Source organism: Rhinoraja longicauda, chromosome 42, assembly GCF_053455715.1.
Source record: "Rhinoraja longicauda isolate Sanriku21f chromosome 42, sRhiLon1.1, whole genome shotgun sequence".
NCBI lineage: Eukaryota > Metazoa > Chordata > Chondrichthyes > Rajiformes > Arhynchobatidae > Rhinoraja > Rhinoraja longicauda.
In genome coordinates, this window is record NC_135994.1 from 6840342 (window position 1) to 6858190 (window position 17849).

Below are 17849 nucleotides of genomic sequence, written 5' to 3' on the forward strand. Positions count from 1 at the left end.
AATGTTATTGTAATGATTGAAAGAAAATCTATGATTAGTAATCACGAAATGTCTGTTATCCAAATGTTGACTATGTGTATTGGGGAATATGATAACTTGGAAAACACCATTCATTGCTTGAAAGGCACAAGAATCGAGCTATCAGTATAATTATTTTTCTTTACATTTTTCCAAGAAGCTCTCTGTCTCTGTTACAGGTTTCTGCTGTATAGCACACCCTTAATTGTTTTCTCATTCTGAAGATGTCCAATAGTAATAATACTCAAGAAACTCTGGAAATTATGAAGGAATCTGAAAAGAAATTGGTGGAGGAATCGTTAATTAAAAATAAACTTGCCTGTCGAACGTCCAGTAAAGAGGAGTTGGAGAAAGATGGCGAAGACCCAAACACACAGCAAGAGTTCCAGGTAATCATAAGTTCCTTTGACACTCGTTCACCCCCTGTGGTTTTCAGAACCAGCTTTCACAGTGCTTGTAAAATTAGAGTTGATGTAATATCAAGTCATTAATGGTGTTCTTGTGAATCTGCGAATTATAGACAAATTCAGTGTAGAAACTGGCCCTTCAGTCCACCTCATCCACTGTTATCCACTTGAGGGGTAACTTTTTCACACAAAGGGTGGTGGTGGGTGTATGGAACAAGCTGCCAGAGGAGGGTAGGAAAATAATTGTGGATGCTGGTACAAATCGAAGGTATTGCAAAATGCTGGAGTAACTCAGCGGGTCAAGTGACCCGCTGAGTTACTCCAGCATTTTATGATGAGCTGCCAGAGGAGGTAGTTAAGGCTGGGACTATCGTAACGTTTAAGAAACAGTTAGACAGGGACATGGATAGGACAGGTTTGGAGGGATATGGACCAAGCGCGGGCAGGTGGGACTAGTGTAGCTGGGACATGTTGGCAGGTGTGGGCAAGTTGGGCCGAAGGGCCTGTTTCCACACTGTATCACTCTATGACTCTATGACGTTAATCCTATTTGCCTGCATTCGGCCCATATCCCTCCACGCATTTCCATAACCTGTCAAGATGCATTTTAAACATTGTAATTGTATCTGCCTCCGTTACCTCCTGTGACAGCTCGTCCCACATCATCCTCTGTGTGGATAAAGTTGCCTCTCGGGTCTCTTTCAAATTTCTAAACCTAACCTTAACCCTTGCCCTGGGAAATAGAGACACGGGAGAAAAAGATTCTGTCAATCTATCCTATCTGAGCCCCTCGCAATTTTAGAAACACGTATAAGGTCACCCCTCAGACTTCTACATTCCATTGAGAATAAACCCAGCCTCTCCAATCTCTCCTATAAATAGTCCTCCATTCCAGACCACATCCTGGTGAATCTTTTCTCCACTCTCTCCTTTGCTACCACATCTTTCCTGTCGTGTGTGGAGAGAAGTGTACATAATGCTCGAGCCAACGTTATGTATAGCTGCAATGTGGCATCGTCTGTGCCTTGGCCTATGAAAACAGGCATACCAAATGCCCTTTTCACTACCCTGGTCACTTGTGATGCCACTTTCGGGGAGCTATAGGCATGCACCACGCGGTCTCTATACACCAACACTCCTAAAGTCCCTGACAATTACTTTATATTCCCCATTTTTTAAATGTTTATTTAGAGATACAGCGCGGAAACAGGCCCTTCGGCCCACCGAGTCCGCGCCACCCAGCGATCCCCGCACATTAACACTATCCTACACACACTAGGGACAATATTTACATTTACCTAGTCAATTAACCTACATACCTGTACGTCTTTGGAGTGTGGGAGGAAACCGAAGATCTCGGAGAAAACCCACGCAGGTCATGGGGAGAACGTACAAACTCCATACAGACGGCGCCCGTAGTCAGGATCGAACCCGAGTCTCTGGTGCTGCATTCGCTGTAAGGCAGCAACTCTACCGCTGCGCCACCATGCCGCCCATCCAGAATTTGGCCTCTCAAAGTACATTACCTCAAAGTTGTTCAGGTAAAATTCCATCCGCTATTACTCTGCCCAACTTTCCAGCTGATATATGTCCCCCTACATACTTCCACCATCTCTTCGTTCTCTACGTCTCCCAATTTTCACGTAATTTGCAATTTACCTAACACATCCAATTTATTTATATATGTTCCCAACAACAAAGATCCCAGCACCGATCACTGCAGTACATTACAGTCAGTAAAATGCACACCAACTATAGCCCTCTGCCTCCTGTCACCCAGCCAATTAGGAACCAGTTTGCCAACACATCTTTGATCCCCTATGCCTTAGTCTTGTCCACTAAGCCTACCATGCAGAACCTTGTCAAAAGCCTTACAAAAGTCCATGTTGAACCTTATCTACTGCTCTGCTCCCATCAATTTACTAAGTCATCCCCACAAAAAAAACAATCACATTTGTGATACTTAATCTCCTCTGTACTGAATGAGAGAGAGGGGGGGGGGGGGATTGGTGGGAGAATCAATGAAGCTTATCGAATAGTGAAAGGCCTGGATAGAGTGGATGTGGAGAGGATGTTTCCACTAGTGGGAGAGTCTAGGACCAGAGGGCACAGCCTCAGAATTAAAGGGCGTACCTTTAGAAAGGAGATGGGGAGGAATTTCTTTAGTCAGAGGGTGGTGAATCTGTGGAATTCGTTGACACGATAGGCTGTGGAGGCCAAGTCAATCGATATATTTAAGGTAGAGTTTGTCAGATTCTAGATTAGTACGGGTATCGGGTGTTATGGGGAGAAGGCAGGAGAATGGGGTTGAGTGGGAAAGATAGATCAGCCATGATTGAACGGTGGAGTAGACTTGATGGGCCGAATGGCCTAATTCTGCTCCTGTAACTAATGAACTCACCCGTGGCTAACTAAGATGCAAAAATCTCCATCAAAGACCTAGACATCTCCCTCGCTTCCGTTGCCATCTTGGGATAGATGCCGACAGGCCGTGGGGATTTATCTACGTAACATGTTTCAATATTGCCAGCACTCCCAGGCATTCTCCTGAATATTATCGTACCCCTCCCTTAACTCTCAAGCTACTGTGTCCTTCTCCCTGGTGAATAAGATCATAAGTGATAGGAGCAGTATTAGGGCATTCGGCCCATCAAGTCTACTCTGCCATTCAATCATGGCTGATCTATCTCTCCCTCCCAACCCCATTCTCCTGCCTTCTCCCCATAACCCCCGACACCCGTACTAATCAACAATCTATCTATCTCTGCCTTAAGAATATCCACTGACGGCCTCCACAGCCTTCTGTGGCAAAGAATTCCACAGATTCACCACCCTCTGACTAAAGAAATTCCTCCTCATCTCCTTCCTAGAAGAACGTCTTTTAATGCTGAGGCTATGACCTCTAGTCCTGGACTCTCCCACTGTTGGAAACATCAATTGGAATACCAATTTCATGTATGTGTTTAGGATGTCATTTATGCCACCTGGCTCCATGCATAGATGACCTCTCCAGTCCTTGAGGAGACCTATTTATTCCTTGGCTATCCTCTTGCTTCTAACATGCTCATTAGAGATTTTAGGATCCTCTTTCATCCCACATGCACGGGTCATTTCGTAGACCCTTTTTTTCTTCCTAATTTCTTGTATTTTTCCTGTATGCCCGATAAACCTCAAGTGACTTGTTTAGATCCAATTCCCTATACCTGCAGAAGGGTCTCGACCCGAAACGTCACCCATTGCTTCTCTCCAGAGATGCTGCCTGTCCCCCTGAGTTACTCCAGCTTTTTGTGTCTACCCTACACCTGACATAAGCTTGATCCTTTACCCTGATCAAACCTTCAAGATCCTTGGTTAATCAGAGTTCCTTAAACTTGTCGTCTTTGCGTCTTGCTCTAACAGTGACATGCCAACTCTGAACTCGTGCTATCTCACTTTTAAATGCCTCCCACTTGCCGGATGTCATTTTCTCTCTTAGCAGCTGCTCCCAATCTGCTTCTCCCAGATCCTGTCTTACACAATCGAAATTTGCGTTCACCCACTTGAAGGTCCCAACTTGAGGATCAACTTTATTTCTCTTGTGTGTAGGAAAGCACTGCAGATGCTGGTTTAAATTGAAGGTAGACACAAAATGCTGGAGTAACTCAGCGGGACAGGCAGCATCTCTGGAGAGAAGGAATGGGTGACGTTTCGGGTCGAGACCCTTCTTCAGACCTGTCTTCAGTGCTGTCTGGACGGAGTTTGTACGTTCTCCCCGTAACCTGTGTGGGTTTTCTCTGGGGTGCTTCGATTTCCTCCCACACTCCAAAGATGTACAGGTTTGTAGGCTAATTGGCTTCGGTAAAATTGTCAATTGTCCCAAGTGTGTGTGGGATAGCATTAGTGAGCGGAGATCATGCGGACTGGGTGGGCTGAAGGGCCTGTTTCTGTGCTGTATCTCTAAACTAAAACCTAAACCCCTCTGAAGCTCCTGTATGGTGCTTTCTGTGTGCACTTTAATATGTTCAGCTACTGCTCAAGCCCCATCCATGTGGTCTGACAGGAGGTGCAGATGTAGTTGTCAAGGACAATTGACTTACCCCTGAGCTCCCTCATGCAACAGGAGGGGCATACCACTCCACTGACTGCTCCTATTAACCTTCTGGTAACTTCTGGGGTGGCTTAAAAGGAAATGAAAAATCTTACCTTGCTTTACTGTCTTTGCTTGGCCTTCTCACTGAAGCAACCCTTGTCAGACAGAGCCTCTGCACTTTGACCTCAGGCACACCATTCTCAAAATGGCTGCTCCATATGGCACCTCTCGTTAGACCTAACTCTCTTTTTATAGCTTTCCCAGGTTTTACCTTGCTCCCTTTTTCACAATCTGCAAGGTAACTATCAACTATTAACTCCATTTTTGGATTGGAAACTAAAGTTATTTTTGCTAGCTGCAAGACTATTTCATGAAAGATGTTTGGACTTTCTTAAATACACTAATGGCTTTGATTCCAAACACGCTTTCAGATTTGTACAAAATTATTATTTTTACTCCAGTGTTTCAAGAGTGGTTGGGGGTAATAGATGAGGAAAATGTCACGTTACTGCAGTTACGGGTTAAATGACATTGTAGAGGTGGAGTGAAGTAAGTTATTCTGTACCTCTCCTGTGGACACCTCTTTTCAGTGTTGCTGAGAGTTGATATCAAAAGTGCAAGCCTCTTGTATTCCAGAGCACTATTTCAATCTCCGGTATGTTTGTACTTTTTTTTTTCTTGTTCTTTTGAACCTCGATTTGGTTGTTGAAGAGTAAAACGGGTGGGAAATAATTTCTGTAGGAAGCAACTGCAGATACTGGTTTACACCGAAGATAGACACAAGATGCTGGAGTAACTCAGTGGGCAGGTAGCATCTGTGGAGAAAAGGAATAGGTGACGTTTCGGGTCGAGACTCTTCAGACTGAGTGTCAGGAAAATAATTTCTACTCTGGTTTTTAGACAAGTTTAGCACAAGAAATTAACTAATTTCAAGTGAAAGTTCTGACCATTTGCAAATCTTTTGAGCTGGTTTTAAAAAGCATTGTGAAGGAAACTGGCTGGGTTCATAAAACTGGCGACACCCCCAGGTTGAATTAATCAGCACTGGCAGTTTCTGCAAATTGTGCCCCTTTGTACCCTTTGAAGACTCTTTTAAAATTGCTGGAGGCTTGTAGGCATCTTTCAGAAGCTCTTCAATATTAAATATTTAAATTAAAAACTGATAGAACTTGCAAATGGTGCTATGTAGATTTTTAACATTATTTTCAATTATTTATGGTCAGATACTGGAATGGGTACTTTGATTAAATGTTTATTTTTTTATGATAAGCCTATTGTGTTGAGCTGCAGCAGGTTACTTTTACACCTATCAAAAATGTAGAACTAGGCTACGAAACGTTACAGATTGTGGTGATCCTTTGTAGATTCCCGTTTGATTTATCTCAATACGTTTCAGTGGAAACTTGAAACATCATTTCACTTTGGAAAACCCAAGAGCAATATCGAGTATAGATGATGGGAGATCATGTTCCAGTTATATAAGACATTGGTGAGGCCACGTTTAGAGTGTTGTGTTCAGTTCTGGTCACCATGTTATGGGTCTGAAGAAGGCTCTCGACCTGAAACGTCACCCATTCCTTCTCTCCTGAGATGCTGCCTGACCTGCTGAGTTACTCCAGCATTTTGTGAATAAATACATAGAAACATAGAAACTAGGTGCAGGAGTAGGCCATTCGGCCCTTCGAGCCTGCATCGCCATTCAATATGATCATGGCTGATCATCCAACTCAGTATCCCGTACCTGCCTTCTCTCCATACCCCCTGATCCCTTTAGCCACAAGGGCCACATCTAACTCCCTCTTAAATATAGCCAATGAACTGGCCTCAACTACCTTCTGTGGCAGAGAATTCCACAGATTCACCACTCTCAGTGTGAAAAAAAACTTTCTCATCTCGGTCCTAAAAGACTTCCCCCTTATCCTTAAACTGTGACCCCTTGTTCTGGACTTCCCCAACATCGGGAACAATCTTCCTGCATCTAGCCTGTCCAACCCCGTAAGAATTTTGTAAGTTTCTATAAGATCCCCCCTCAATCTTCTAAATTCCAGCGAGTACAAGCCGAGTCTATCCAGTCTTTCTTCATATGAAAGTCCTGCCATCCCAGGAATCAATCTGGTGAACCTTCTCTGTACTCCCTCTATGGCAGGAATGTCTTTCCTCAGATTAGGAGACCAAAACTGTACGCAATACTCCAGGTGTGGTCTCACCAATGCCCTGTACAACTGCAGCAGAACCTCCCTGCTCCTATACTCAAATCCCTTCGCTATGAATGCCAACATACCATTCGCTTTCTTCACTGCCTGCTGCACCTGCATGCCTACTTTCAAATACCTTCGATTTGTACCAGCATCTGCAGTTATTTTCTTACACTACATGTTATAGGAAAGATATTGTCAAGTTGGAAAGGGTGTAGAGAAGATTTACAAGGATGTTGCCGGGACTATAGGGTGTGAGCTATAGGGAGTGGTTGAGCAGGCTGGGACTCTATTCCTTGGAGCGCAGGAGGATGAGGGGTGATCTTATAGAGGTGTATAAGATCATAGAAATAGTAAATGCACAGTCCTTTGCCCAGTGTAGGGGAATCAAGAACCAGATGATACAGGTTTGTGAGGGGAGAAAATTTTAATAAGTACCTGAGGAGTAAAGTTTTTACACAAAGGGTGGTCAATAGACAATAGACAATAGGTGCAGGAGTAGGCCATTCAGCCCTTCGAGCCAGCACCGCCATTCAATGCGATCATGGCTGATCACTCTCAATCAGTACCCCGTTCCTGCCTTCTCCCTATACCCCCTCACTCCGCTATCCTTAAGAGCTCTATCCAGCTCTCTCTTGAAAGCATCCAACGAACTGGCCTCCACTGCCTTCTGAGGCAGAGAATTCCACACCTTCACCACTCTCTGACTGAAAAAGTTATTCCTCATCTCCGTTCTAAATGGCCTACCCCTTATTCTTAAACTGTGGCCCCTTGTTCTGGACTCCCCCAACATTGGGAACATGTTTCCTGCCTCTAATGTGTCCAATCCCCTAATTATCTTATATGTTTCAATCAGATCCCCCCTCATCCTTCTAAATTCCAGTGTAAACAAGCCCAATCGCTCCAGCCTTTCAACATACGACAGTCCCGCCATTCCAGGAATTAACCTAGCGAACCTATGCTGCACTTCCTCAATAGCAAGAATGTCCTTCCTCAAATTAGGAGACCAAAACTGCACACAGTACTCCAGGTGCGGTCTCACCAGGGCCCGGTACAACTGTAGAAGGACCTCTTTGCTCCTATACTCAACTCCTCTTGTTACGAAGGCCAACATTCCATTGACTTTCTTCACTGCCTGCTGTACCTGCATGCTTCCTTTCATTGACTGATGCACTAGGACACCCAGATCTCGTTGAACTCCCCCTCCTCCTAACTTGACACCATTTAGATAATAATCTGCCTTTCTATTCTTACTTCCAAAGTGAATAACCTCACACTTATCTACATTAAACTGCATCTGCCATGTATCCGCCCACTCACACAACCTGTCCAAGTCACCCTGCAGCCTTATTGCATCTTCCTCACAATTCACACAACCCCCCAGCTTAGTATCATCTGCAAATTTGCTAATGGTACTTTTAATCCCTTCGTCTAAGGTCGGTGAATGAAGCGAGCTGCTGGAGGAGGTAGTTGTGGCAGGTACTATCGCAACATTTAGACAGGTACATGGATAAGATAGGTTTAGAGGGATATGGGACAAAAAGCAGGCAGGTGAGACTAGTGCAGATGGACATGTTAGTCGGCATGGGCAAGTTGGGCCGAATGGCCTATTTCCACACTGTATCACTCTGTGACTCTGTTGGGTAGAAACAAGGAACTACAGGTGCTGGTTAATGCACAAAAGCATACAAAGTGCTAGAGTAACTCAGCGGGTCAGGCAGCATCTGTGGAGAACATGGATAGGTGATGTTTCACAGAGTGCTGGAGTAACTCAGCGGGTCAGGCAGCATCTCTGGTGAACATGGATAGGTGACGTTTCACAGAGTGCTGGAGTAACTCAGTGGGTCAGGCAGCATCTCTGGTGAACATGGATAGGTGACGTTTCACAGAGTGCTGGAGTAACTCAGCGGGTCAGGCAGCATCTCTGGTGAACATGGATAGGTGGCATTTTGGGTCAGGACACTTCTTCAGACTGAAGACATCACTTATCCATGTTTTCCAGAGATGCTGCCTGACCCGCTGAGTTACTCCAGCACTCTGTGAAACGTCACCTATCCATGTTCTCCACAGATGCTGCCTGACCCGCTGAGTTACTCCAGCACTCTGTGAAATGTCACCTATCCATGTTCTCCAGAGATGCTGCCTGACCCGCTGAGTTACTCCAGCACTCTGTGAAACGTCACCTATCCATGTTCTCCAGAGATGCTGCCTGACCCGCTGAGTTACTCCAGCACTCTGTGAAACGTCACCTATCCATGTTCTCCAGAGATGCTGCTTGACCCGCTGAGTTACTCCAACACTCTGTCCTTTTTTAGCAATATTGGGTAGCATATCTTGGGACAGAGATTCAAACCCATGTTGTAGAACATTAGTGGTAACAGCAGTAAGCAAGTTTTGAATCTGGTGAGTTGCCACGTCTTATTATTAAAAATTAGAGTACAAGACTAAATTAGTCTAGTCACATCTCTCTCCTACATTAAGTTACTCATGCATTGTGTTACTTTTTCCTCTTCCACCACAGGGAAGTCTTAGTTGAATGAAAGCATTTGTATGACTCAGCACCTTTGACCCGTTGGAACACGGCAGAGTTTAGTTTAGATTAGAAATACAGTGTGGGAAACAGGCCATTCGGCCCACAGAGTCATTCGGCCCACAGAGTCTGTGCCGGCCAATGATACACGAGTTCTATGTTGTCCCAGTTTCACAGCCTACACACGATACGATAGAACTTTATTTATCCCAGGGAAATTGGCCAGAATTGCATAATCAAATTAACCGACAAACCTGTTCGTCTTTGGAGTGTGGGAGGAAACAGGGGAAAACCAATGCGGTCACGGGGCGGATGTACACACTTTTTTCAGACAGCACCCGTAGTCAGGATTGATCTGTGGCGCTATAAAGCAGCAACTCTCCCACTGTGCCAGGCAGATGTGTTACAATGAACCTGGCCTGGGGAGAAAATATTTTGACTAAAAATAAACTCTAATATATTCCTTTATTTGTCCCACACCGGGGAAATTTGCAGTGTTACAGCAGCAAAGTGGATAGCAAGAGTCATTCATTATAAATCAAAATAAAGATAAGAATAATTGTCATAATTTACTGTGTTTTTAAAAAAAAACTGTTACTGTTAACTGGTCTGTTGACTGGTCTGTTGGGAGCAGTGCTGGTTGTGCAGTCTCGCAGCAGCGGGAAGCAAGGAAGGACCTCCGATATCTCTCCTTCACACACTTGGAGTGAAGGAGTCTGTCACTGAAGGAGCTACTCAGTGCAGTGAGAGTGGCCTGCATGGGGTGGGAGTTGTTGTCCAGTAGCGATGTTATCTTTGCCATCATCCCCCTCTCTCCCACCACCTGCACTGAGTCGAGGGGGCAACCCAGGACAGAGCTGGCCTTCCTGACCAGCTTGTCGAGTCTCTTCCCCTCCGCCGCTGAGGTGCTGCTGCTCCAGCAGACCACTCCATAGAAAATGGCTGATGCCACCACAGTGTTGTAGAAGGTCCTTAGGAGTGCCCCCTGCACTCCAAACGACCTGAGTCTCCTCAGCAGGTAAAGTCTGCTCTGGCCCTTTTTGTACAGCGCAATATATTTTTGGTCCAGTCAAGTTTATTGTTGAGGTAGACACCCAGGTACTTATAAGAGTCCACCCTCTCGATGTCCATTCCCTGGATGTTCACCGGTGTCGGGGGGACCTGGCTGCGCCTGTGGAAATCCACCACCACCTCCCTGGTTTTCCCCGCGTTGATCCGGAGGCAGTTCCGTTGGCACCAGTCCACAAAGCCCCTGGTCAGTTCTCCGTACGCCCTGTCATTGTCGTCTGCGATGAGGCCGACGATGGCAGAGTCGTCAGAGAACTTCTGTAGATAGCAGTTTGCTGAGCTGTGCCTGAAGTCACTGTTCCCTGCGGAACCCCCTGTGCTGCAGACCACCATGTCCGAAACATAGTCCTTTGTCCTCACATACTGTGGTCGGTTGGTGAGGTAGTCCAGAATCCAGGATGTGAGAAAATAAAAAAACAAAATCCATGAAACATACCAGTTTATCAGCTTGCCAAATCCAGCTATGTTCTTTTTGTTTGCTGCACCAGCAGGAACGCATTAGGTTATTGGTGCTCAGACAATGAGACCATCGTACATAATAGAGCTGATTCCATTTGCACTCCCATCCCCAGAAACACACCGAGTGCTAAGTGAGGTACCACTGTGTCGGGGCTACTTAGTCACCTTTTTTTTTAAAGCATCAAAGCATCCTGGCTAAAGGTTTTGTACACATTCTCTGTCTGAGCTGACATTGGAGCACATGTTTATAATTGCTGGAGTTGGACCTTTGCAACTGCCGTGTAGCACAAAATAACTACAATCACCATTGGAGAACATGGAGCCATTGCCCCTGGATCAGGCATGTGCGTCAGGAAGTCTTGGACCTCTGCTCATGTGCAGAAACCACTGAAGCCTGTTGTGGACTGAAGGCCAGGTAAGCTGTAGGTAGACACAAAATGCTGGAGTAACTCAGCGGGACAGGCAGCATCTCTGGAGAGAAGGGATGGGTGACGTTTCTGATCGAGACCCTTCTTCAGACCCGAAACGTCACCCATTCCTTCTCTCCAGAGATGCTGCCTGATCCGCTGAGTTACTCCAGCATTTTGTGTCAATGTTTGGTGTAAACCAGCATCTACAGTTCCGTCCTACACGTCAGATACGCTGCACCTGACTGCTGAGTTGTCATTGGCCTTAGTGATGGAGAAATGCCCTCCTGAAGTGAGGATCTGTATTCAGTGCCTGAGTGGGATCCCTGGGTGTCATTGTACATCGGTCACTGAAAGTAAACATGCAGGTACAGCAGGCGGTGAAGAAAGCTAATGGCATGTTGGCCTTCATTGCGAGAGGATTTGAGTACAGGAGCAAAGAGGTCCTTCTGCAATTGTACAGGGCTCTGGTGGGACCACACCTGGAGTATTGTGTGCAGTTTTGGTCTCCTAATTTGAGGATTGAGGGAGAGCTGCATAGGTTCACCAGGTTAATTCCCGGAATGGCAGGACTGACATATGATGAAAGAATGGAACGACTGGGCTTGTATTCACTGGAATTTAGAAGGATGAGAGGGGATCTTATCGAAACATATAAAATTATTAAGGGATTGGACAAGCTGGATGCAGGAAACATGTTCCCGATGTTGGGGGAATCCAGAACCAGGGGCCACAGTTTAAGAATAAGGGGTAGGCCATTTAGAACTGAGATGAGGAAAAACTTTTTCACCCAGAGAGTTGTGAATTTGTGGAATTCTCTGCCTCAGAAGGCAGTGGAGGCCGATTCACTGGATGCTTTCAAAAGAGAGCTAGAGCCTCTTAGGGCTAAAGGAATCAAGGGATGAATGAATTCATATTTATTGGCCAAGTATGTGCATATGCAAGGAATGGAAATGACAACACAAGCATACAGTTAGCAATTAAGAATAAAGCATAAAGCAATAAAGAATAAAGATATGGGGAGAAGGCAGGAACGGGATACTGATTGTGGATGATCACATGGAATGGCGGTGTTGGCTTGAAGGGCCGAATGGTCTCCTGCACCTATTTTCTATGTTTCTATGACCCTGTAGACAGAGAAAGTAGCTTACTTGTTTTCATGTTTTAAGCATTTATTAGTATTTTAATGTGATTTTTAATTAACACATTTCTAAATTGTTTTTAAACTATACAAATAGATTTAGATTTCTTTGAAATGTCACTGTCTTTGAAAGACATTCAAGTTCCTTAAAAAGCCTTGAGTAGCTCATAAAGGCTGCCTCAGAATGTGATGCCCAGGACTGCTCCACCGTACGCAATTCCCAATGGATGCTGGGGCAGATTGTCCATCCCTCCACATTCAGAAATATAATGCAAGTGGACGGGGCCTTTGTGCAGCTGGCTTCATCCAGGGCATTATGACCCATGACACCTCCTTTATAGTGTATCGGTGGTGTGGAATCCATCTGAATACTTTTGCTCTGCATGCACACTTCCCTGGTCTGCAGTTGGCCTTGTATTGTCCATGAATTCACCCATAGAAAGGTTCCTAACGTACTGGTGTGGTTTCTTTTTGCAGCGAAGAACACAAAACCACGGGCACTCGAGGAAGCGATCCAAGGTCAGAATGTGCTCGTAATAAATGGAAAACCTACCTTAACTTTGCCCTCACTGGGATGAAAATGTAATTTTTGAGTTTGGAAGGAAAACCTCCTGGAAAAGTTAACTCTTTTTTTGCGCGGATAAATCCTTTTTGGAAAATTCTACCGGTGTTTTCGGAACGAGATGCTGCACGGGGAGAGGGCAGGAACAGGGTACTGATTGTGGATGATCAGCCACGATCACATTGAATGGCGGTGCTGGCTCGAAGGGCCGAATGGCCTACTCCTGCACCTATTGTCTATGTTTCTATGATAGAATTTGGACTTGAATGCTGATTGACCAGTTTAAGTGACCTGCTGGGTTTTGTTTGGGCTGATTGTACGCATTGCATAAATCCATGCTTAAAAACTCAAGGTCAACGGTCCATCTTATCATTAATCAATCAATCTGTCAGAGCAGGCAATTACTGTGGTGTTGTTTAGGGTGTTAAAACTCACCTTTGCATCATTGAGCTATTGATATGGGGGAGAGGGAATGAGCCAGAGTTATTAACTGTCTGTATTAAACATAGAAACATAGAAAATATTCCCCTGATATCTTTCAATGATTCTTTTTTCATTCTCTCTAGTCCAATTCCAAGCTGAAGTTGGTACGAAGTCTTGCTGTATGTGAAGAATCTTCACACCCATTCACATGTGATGGGCCTCAGGAAATTCAGGTAAAACTAAAGAAATAACAGGCTGAATGTGCAAAGCAGTCAACCATTGCGTGAAAATGTGACGGTGTGGCAAGTTGTAATTTTTTCACTCCATGTTTCTCCTACATTGTAGGAGTTTAGTTCAGAGATACAGCTTGGAGATTAGAATTAATCCAGAAGTAGATACTTTATAGGAAATGTAATCGGCACGCAGTAATGCGATCATTTTTTAGTCACCCAAAGAGTTGCACGTGCAGTCTTAACTTTATTTAATATTGGCTAGATGCCTCGGGGCATCAACAGGCCAACCGTTTCCGTTTTCTTTCACAGTATCGTACTCCATATTTAAACCCCCCCGTACATCAAATTATTTAGTATAATAGGTTACTGCTATTTTTTTTTCTTGGTTCATGTCTGCTTTTCTAGGATTGCCAGTTGGTTGATAGTGACTGTGGCTCGAGTAAATAGAGATCAAAGTGTAGACAATTGGAGTTGGAGTAGGCCATGTGACCCTGCCCCACCATTCAATACATGGCTGATCATCCAAATTCAGTATCCAGTTCCAGCTTTCATCCTAAATTATAGTCACATAGCGTGGAATCAGGCCCTTTGGCCCAACTTGTCCACATCGGCCAACATGTCCCATGTACACTAGTCCCACCTGCCTGTTTTTGGCCCATATCCCCCTAAACCTGTCCTATCCATGTACCTGTCTAATTTTTCTTAAATGTTGCGATAGTCCCTGCCTCAACTCCCTCCTCGGTCAGCTCGTTCCTTTGTGTGAAAAGGTTCCTATTTAATTTTTTTCCCCTCACCTTAAACCTATGTCCTCTGTTTCTCAATTCCCCTACTCTGGGCAAGAGACTCTGTGCGTCTACCCAATCTATTCCTCTCAAGATTTTGTACATATCTATAAGATCACCCCTCATCCTCCTGCACTCCAAGAAAGAGTCCTAGCCTGCTCAACCTCTCCTTATCGTTCAGGACCTCGAGTCCTGGCAACATCCTCAAATCTGCTCTGCGCCCTTTCCAGCTTGACAACATCTTTCCTATAACATGGTGACCAGAACTGAACACAATGCTGTAAATGTGGCCTCACCAATGTCTTATATAACTGCAACTTGACCTTCCAACTTCTGTACTCAATACTCCGATGAGTGGCAATGTGGCAAAAGCCTTTTTGACCATTCTATCAGCTAGATGCTGCTTTCAAGGAGCTATGTACTTGCACTCCTACATCAGTCTGAAGAAGAGTCTTGACCCGAAACGTCACAAAACTTCTCTCCAGAGATGCGGCCTGACCCGCTGAGTTACTCCAGCATTTTGTGTCTACCTTCGATTTAAACCAGCATCTGCAGTTCTTTCTTGCACTCTTATATCCCTCTGCTCCACAACATGCCCCAGAGCGCTACCATTCATTGTGTAGGTCCTGCCCATGTCGGACTTCCCAAAACGCAACACCTCACATTTCTCTGTATTAAATTCCATCACCCATTCCTCAGCCCACCTGCCCAACGGATCAAGATCCTGCTGCAATTTTTGACAACATTTGATCCCTGCAGCTCAAAAAGCAGTATCTGTCTTCTTGATTATATTTTATGAACAAAAACAAGAGGAACGAAGTGCAACTCCCACATGTATAGATTTTGAGAGAGCTAACGACCGTAGATAAGGAATCAATGTGGTGTGATTTCCCATTCTGCCTGAGGCTGTAAGTGTTGCATTAAATGCGCTGGGCTAATTAACACTGCTGATGGCATTGGTCGATGCCTGCCTTGCTTTCCACAAACACTGGATTGCTAACTAACCTACGACAATTGCTTTAGGATTTGGATCTGGATACTTCATGGAGACCTAAATCGAACATTATGTATTATGCACAACAAAATTAATTGATGGGGGAATTAAACTATTCCAGGATGTAAGAAAAGAGGCCCAATCCGAGTGAGACGTTGTTTAAAAATTCATCCAGCCACTGCATGTCTTAGAATTTCCTGGTGCTGAGCTTCTCCAAGTCATCAGGGAAAAAAAACCAATTTAACCATTACCACTCATGAAACATGCCTGGTAATACTGATGGTGACATAAAGCAAGATATCTCTGGCCATTGTCCATGTGCACTGTTTCTCATGGAGTCAGACTGCGCAGAAACAAAACCTTTGGCCCTTCAGGAGCGAGTCAAATTGATTTTATTTCCATCTACACAAGTACGGTGTGGTACGGGTACAATGGTAATCTTGGTTACAGCAGCATTCCAGCCACATTGACTCAGACATCTCACACAAACACAAACACTGCATAAATTTTGTTAGAGAGTAATAGAAAAAGACTGCAAAAAAAACCAAACAAGATGTTAGTGCAAAACAATTATAAAAACAAGGAAGGTCACGGTAGTGCAAAAGGTAGACACAAAGTGCTGGAGTCACTCAGTGGGCCAGGCAGCATCTCTGGAGAGAAGGAATGGACGGCCTTTACGGGTCGAGACCCTTCAGACTGAAGAAGTAGTGCAAGAGGTGGTCTGTGGTGTCCTAGTGCCGAGTATTAGGGTTGTCCAGGTTGGTTCACGAGCCTGATGGTTGTAGTAAAGTAGCTGTTCCTGAACCTTGAATTTGGGACTCTAGGCTTCTATATCTTCTGCCTGACAGTACCAGTGAGAGGCATTGCCTGTATAGAAACATAAACATAGAAAATAGGTGCAGGAGGAGGCCATTCGGCCCTTCGAGCCAGCACCGCCATTCATTGTGATCATGGCTGATCATTCTCAATCAATAACCCGTGCCTGCCTTCTCCCCATATCCCTTGATTCCACTAGCCCCGAGAGCTCTATCTAACTCTCTCTTAAATCCATCCAGTGAATTGGCCTCCACTGCCCTCTGTGGCAGAGAATTCCACAAATTCACAACTCTCTGAGTGAAAAAGTTTTTTCTCACCTCAGTTTTAAATGGCTTCCCCTTTATTCTAAGACTGTGGCCCCTGGTTCTGGACTCGCCCAACATTGGGAACATTTTTCCTGCATCTAGCTTGTCCAGTCCTTTTATAATTTTATATGTTTCTATAAGATCCCCTCTCACCCTTCTAAACTCCAGTGAATACAAGCCCAGTCTTTTCAATCTTTCCTCATATGTCAGTCCCGCCATCCCAGGGATCAATCCCATGAACCTACGCTGCACTGCCTCAATTACAAGGATGTCCTTCCTCAAATTAGGAGACCAAAACTGTACACAATACTCCAGATGTGGTGTTACCAGAGCCCCATACAACTGCAGAAGAACCTCTTTACTCCTATACTGAAATCCTCTTGTTATAAAGGCCAACATTCCATTAGCTTTCTTCCTGCCTGCTGTACCTACACGCCAACTTTCAGTGACTGGTGTACAAGGACACCCAGGTCTTGCTGCACCTCACCCTTACCTAACCTAACTCCGTTGAGATAATAATCTGCCTCCTTGTTTTTGCCGCCAAAGTGGATAACCTCACATTTATCTATATTATACTGCATCTGCCACGCATCTGCCCACTCACTCAACCTGTCCAGGTCACCCTGCAACCTCCTAACATCCTCTTCACAGTTTACACTGCCACCCAGCTTTGTGTCATCCGCAAACTTGCTAGTGTTGCTTCTAATTCCCTCTTCCAAATCATTAATATATATGGTAAACAGTTGCGGCCCCAACACCGAGCCTTGCGGCACTCCACTCGCCACTGCCTGCCATTCTGAAAAGGACCCGTTTGCTCCTACTCTTTGCTTCCTGTCTGCCAACCAGTTTTCTATCCATGTCAACACCCTACCCCCAATACCGTGTGCTCTAATTTTAGTCACCAATCTCCCGTGCGGGACCTTATCAAAGGCTTTCTGAAAGTCTAGATACACTACATCCACTGGCTCCCCTTCATCCATTTTACTTGTCACATCCTCAAAAAATTCCATAAGATTAGTCAAGCATGATTTCCCTTTCATAAATCCATGCTGACTTGAACTTATCCTTTTACTGCTATCCAAATGCACCGTTACTACCTCTTTAATAATTGACTCCAGCATCTTTCCCAACACCGATGTCAGGCTAACTGGTCTGTAATTCCCTGTTTTCTCTTCTCGCTTCTTTCTTGAAAAGTGGGATAACATTAGCTATCCTCCAATCTACAGGAACTGATCCTGAATCTATTGAACATTGGAAAATGATCACCAATGCGTCCACTATTTCTAGAGCCACCTCCCTGAGGACCCTGGGATGCAGACCACCAGGCCCAGGGGATTTATCATCCTTCAGTCCCTTTAGTCTACCCAATACTATTTCTCACCTAATGAAAATTTCTTTCATTTCCTCTACCCCCCTAGATCCTCTGTCCTCCTGTACATC

The 17849-nt window shown here is 44.8% G+C and overlaps 1 protein-coding gene across 10 annotated transcripts in view; it reads left to right on the top strand.

The window, feature by feature from the left end:
• Positions 1 to 17849, top strand: part of r3hdm2 (R3H domain containing 2) — a 204229-nt gene that overhangs the window by 83131 nt on the left and 103249 nt on the right. For 9 of the 10 annotated variants that reach the window (XR_013549608.1, XM_078431560.1, XM_078431567.1 and 6 more), the window contains exons 3-5: positions 198 to 407; positions 12772 to 12813; positions 13423 to 13512. Coding sequence is in view for 8 of the 10 variants with exons in the window: in XM_078431560.1 (XP_078287686.1) it covers positions 243 to 407; positions 12772 to 12813; positions 13423 to 13512 (297 nt within the window). In the remaining 2 variants the exon portion in view is untranslated. Of the gene's footprint in view, positions 1 to 197; positions 408 to 12771; positions 12814 to 13422; positions 13513 to 17849 lie in introns of those variants that run through there. The other variant, XM_078431570.1, reaches the window with a different exon arrangement.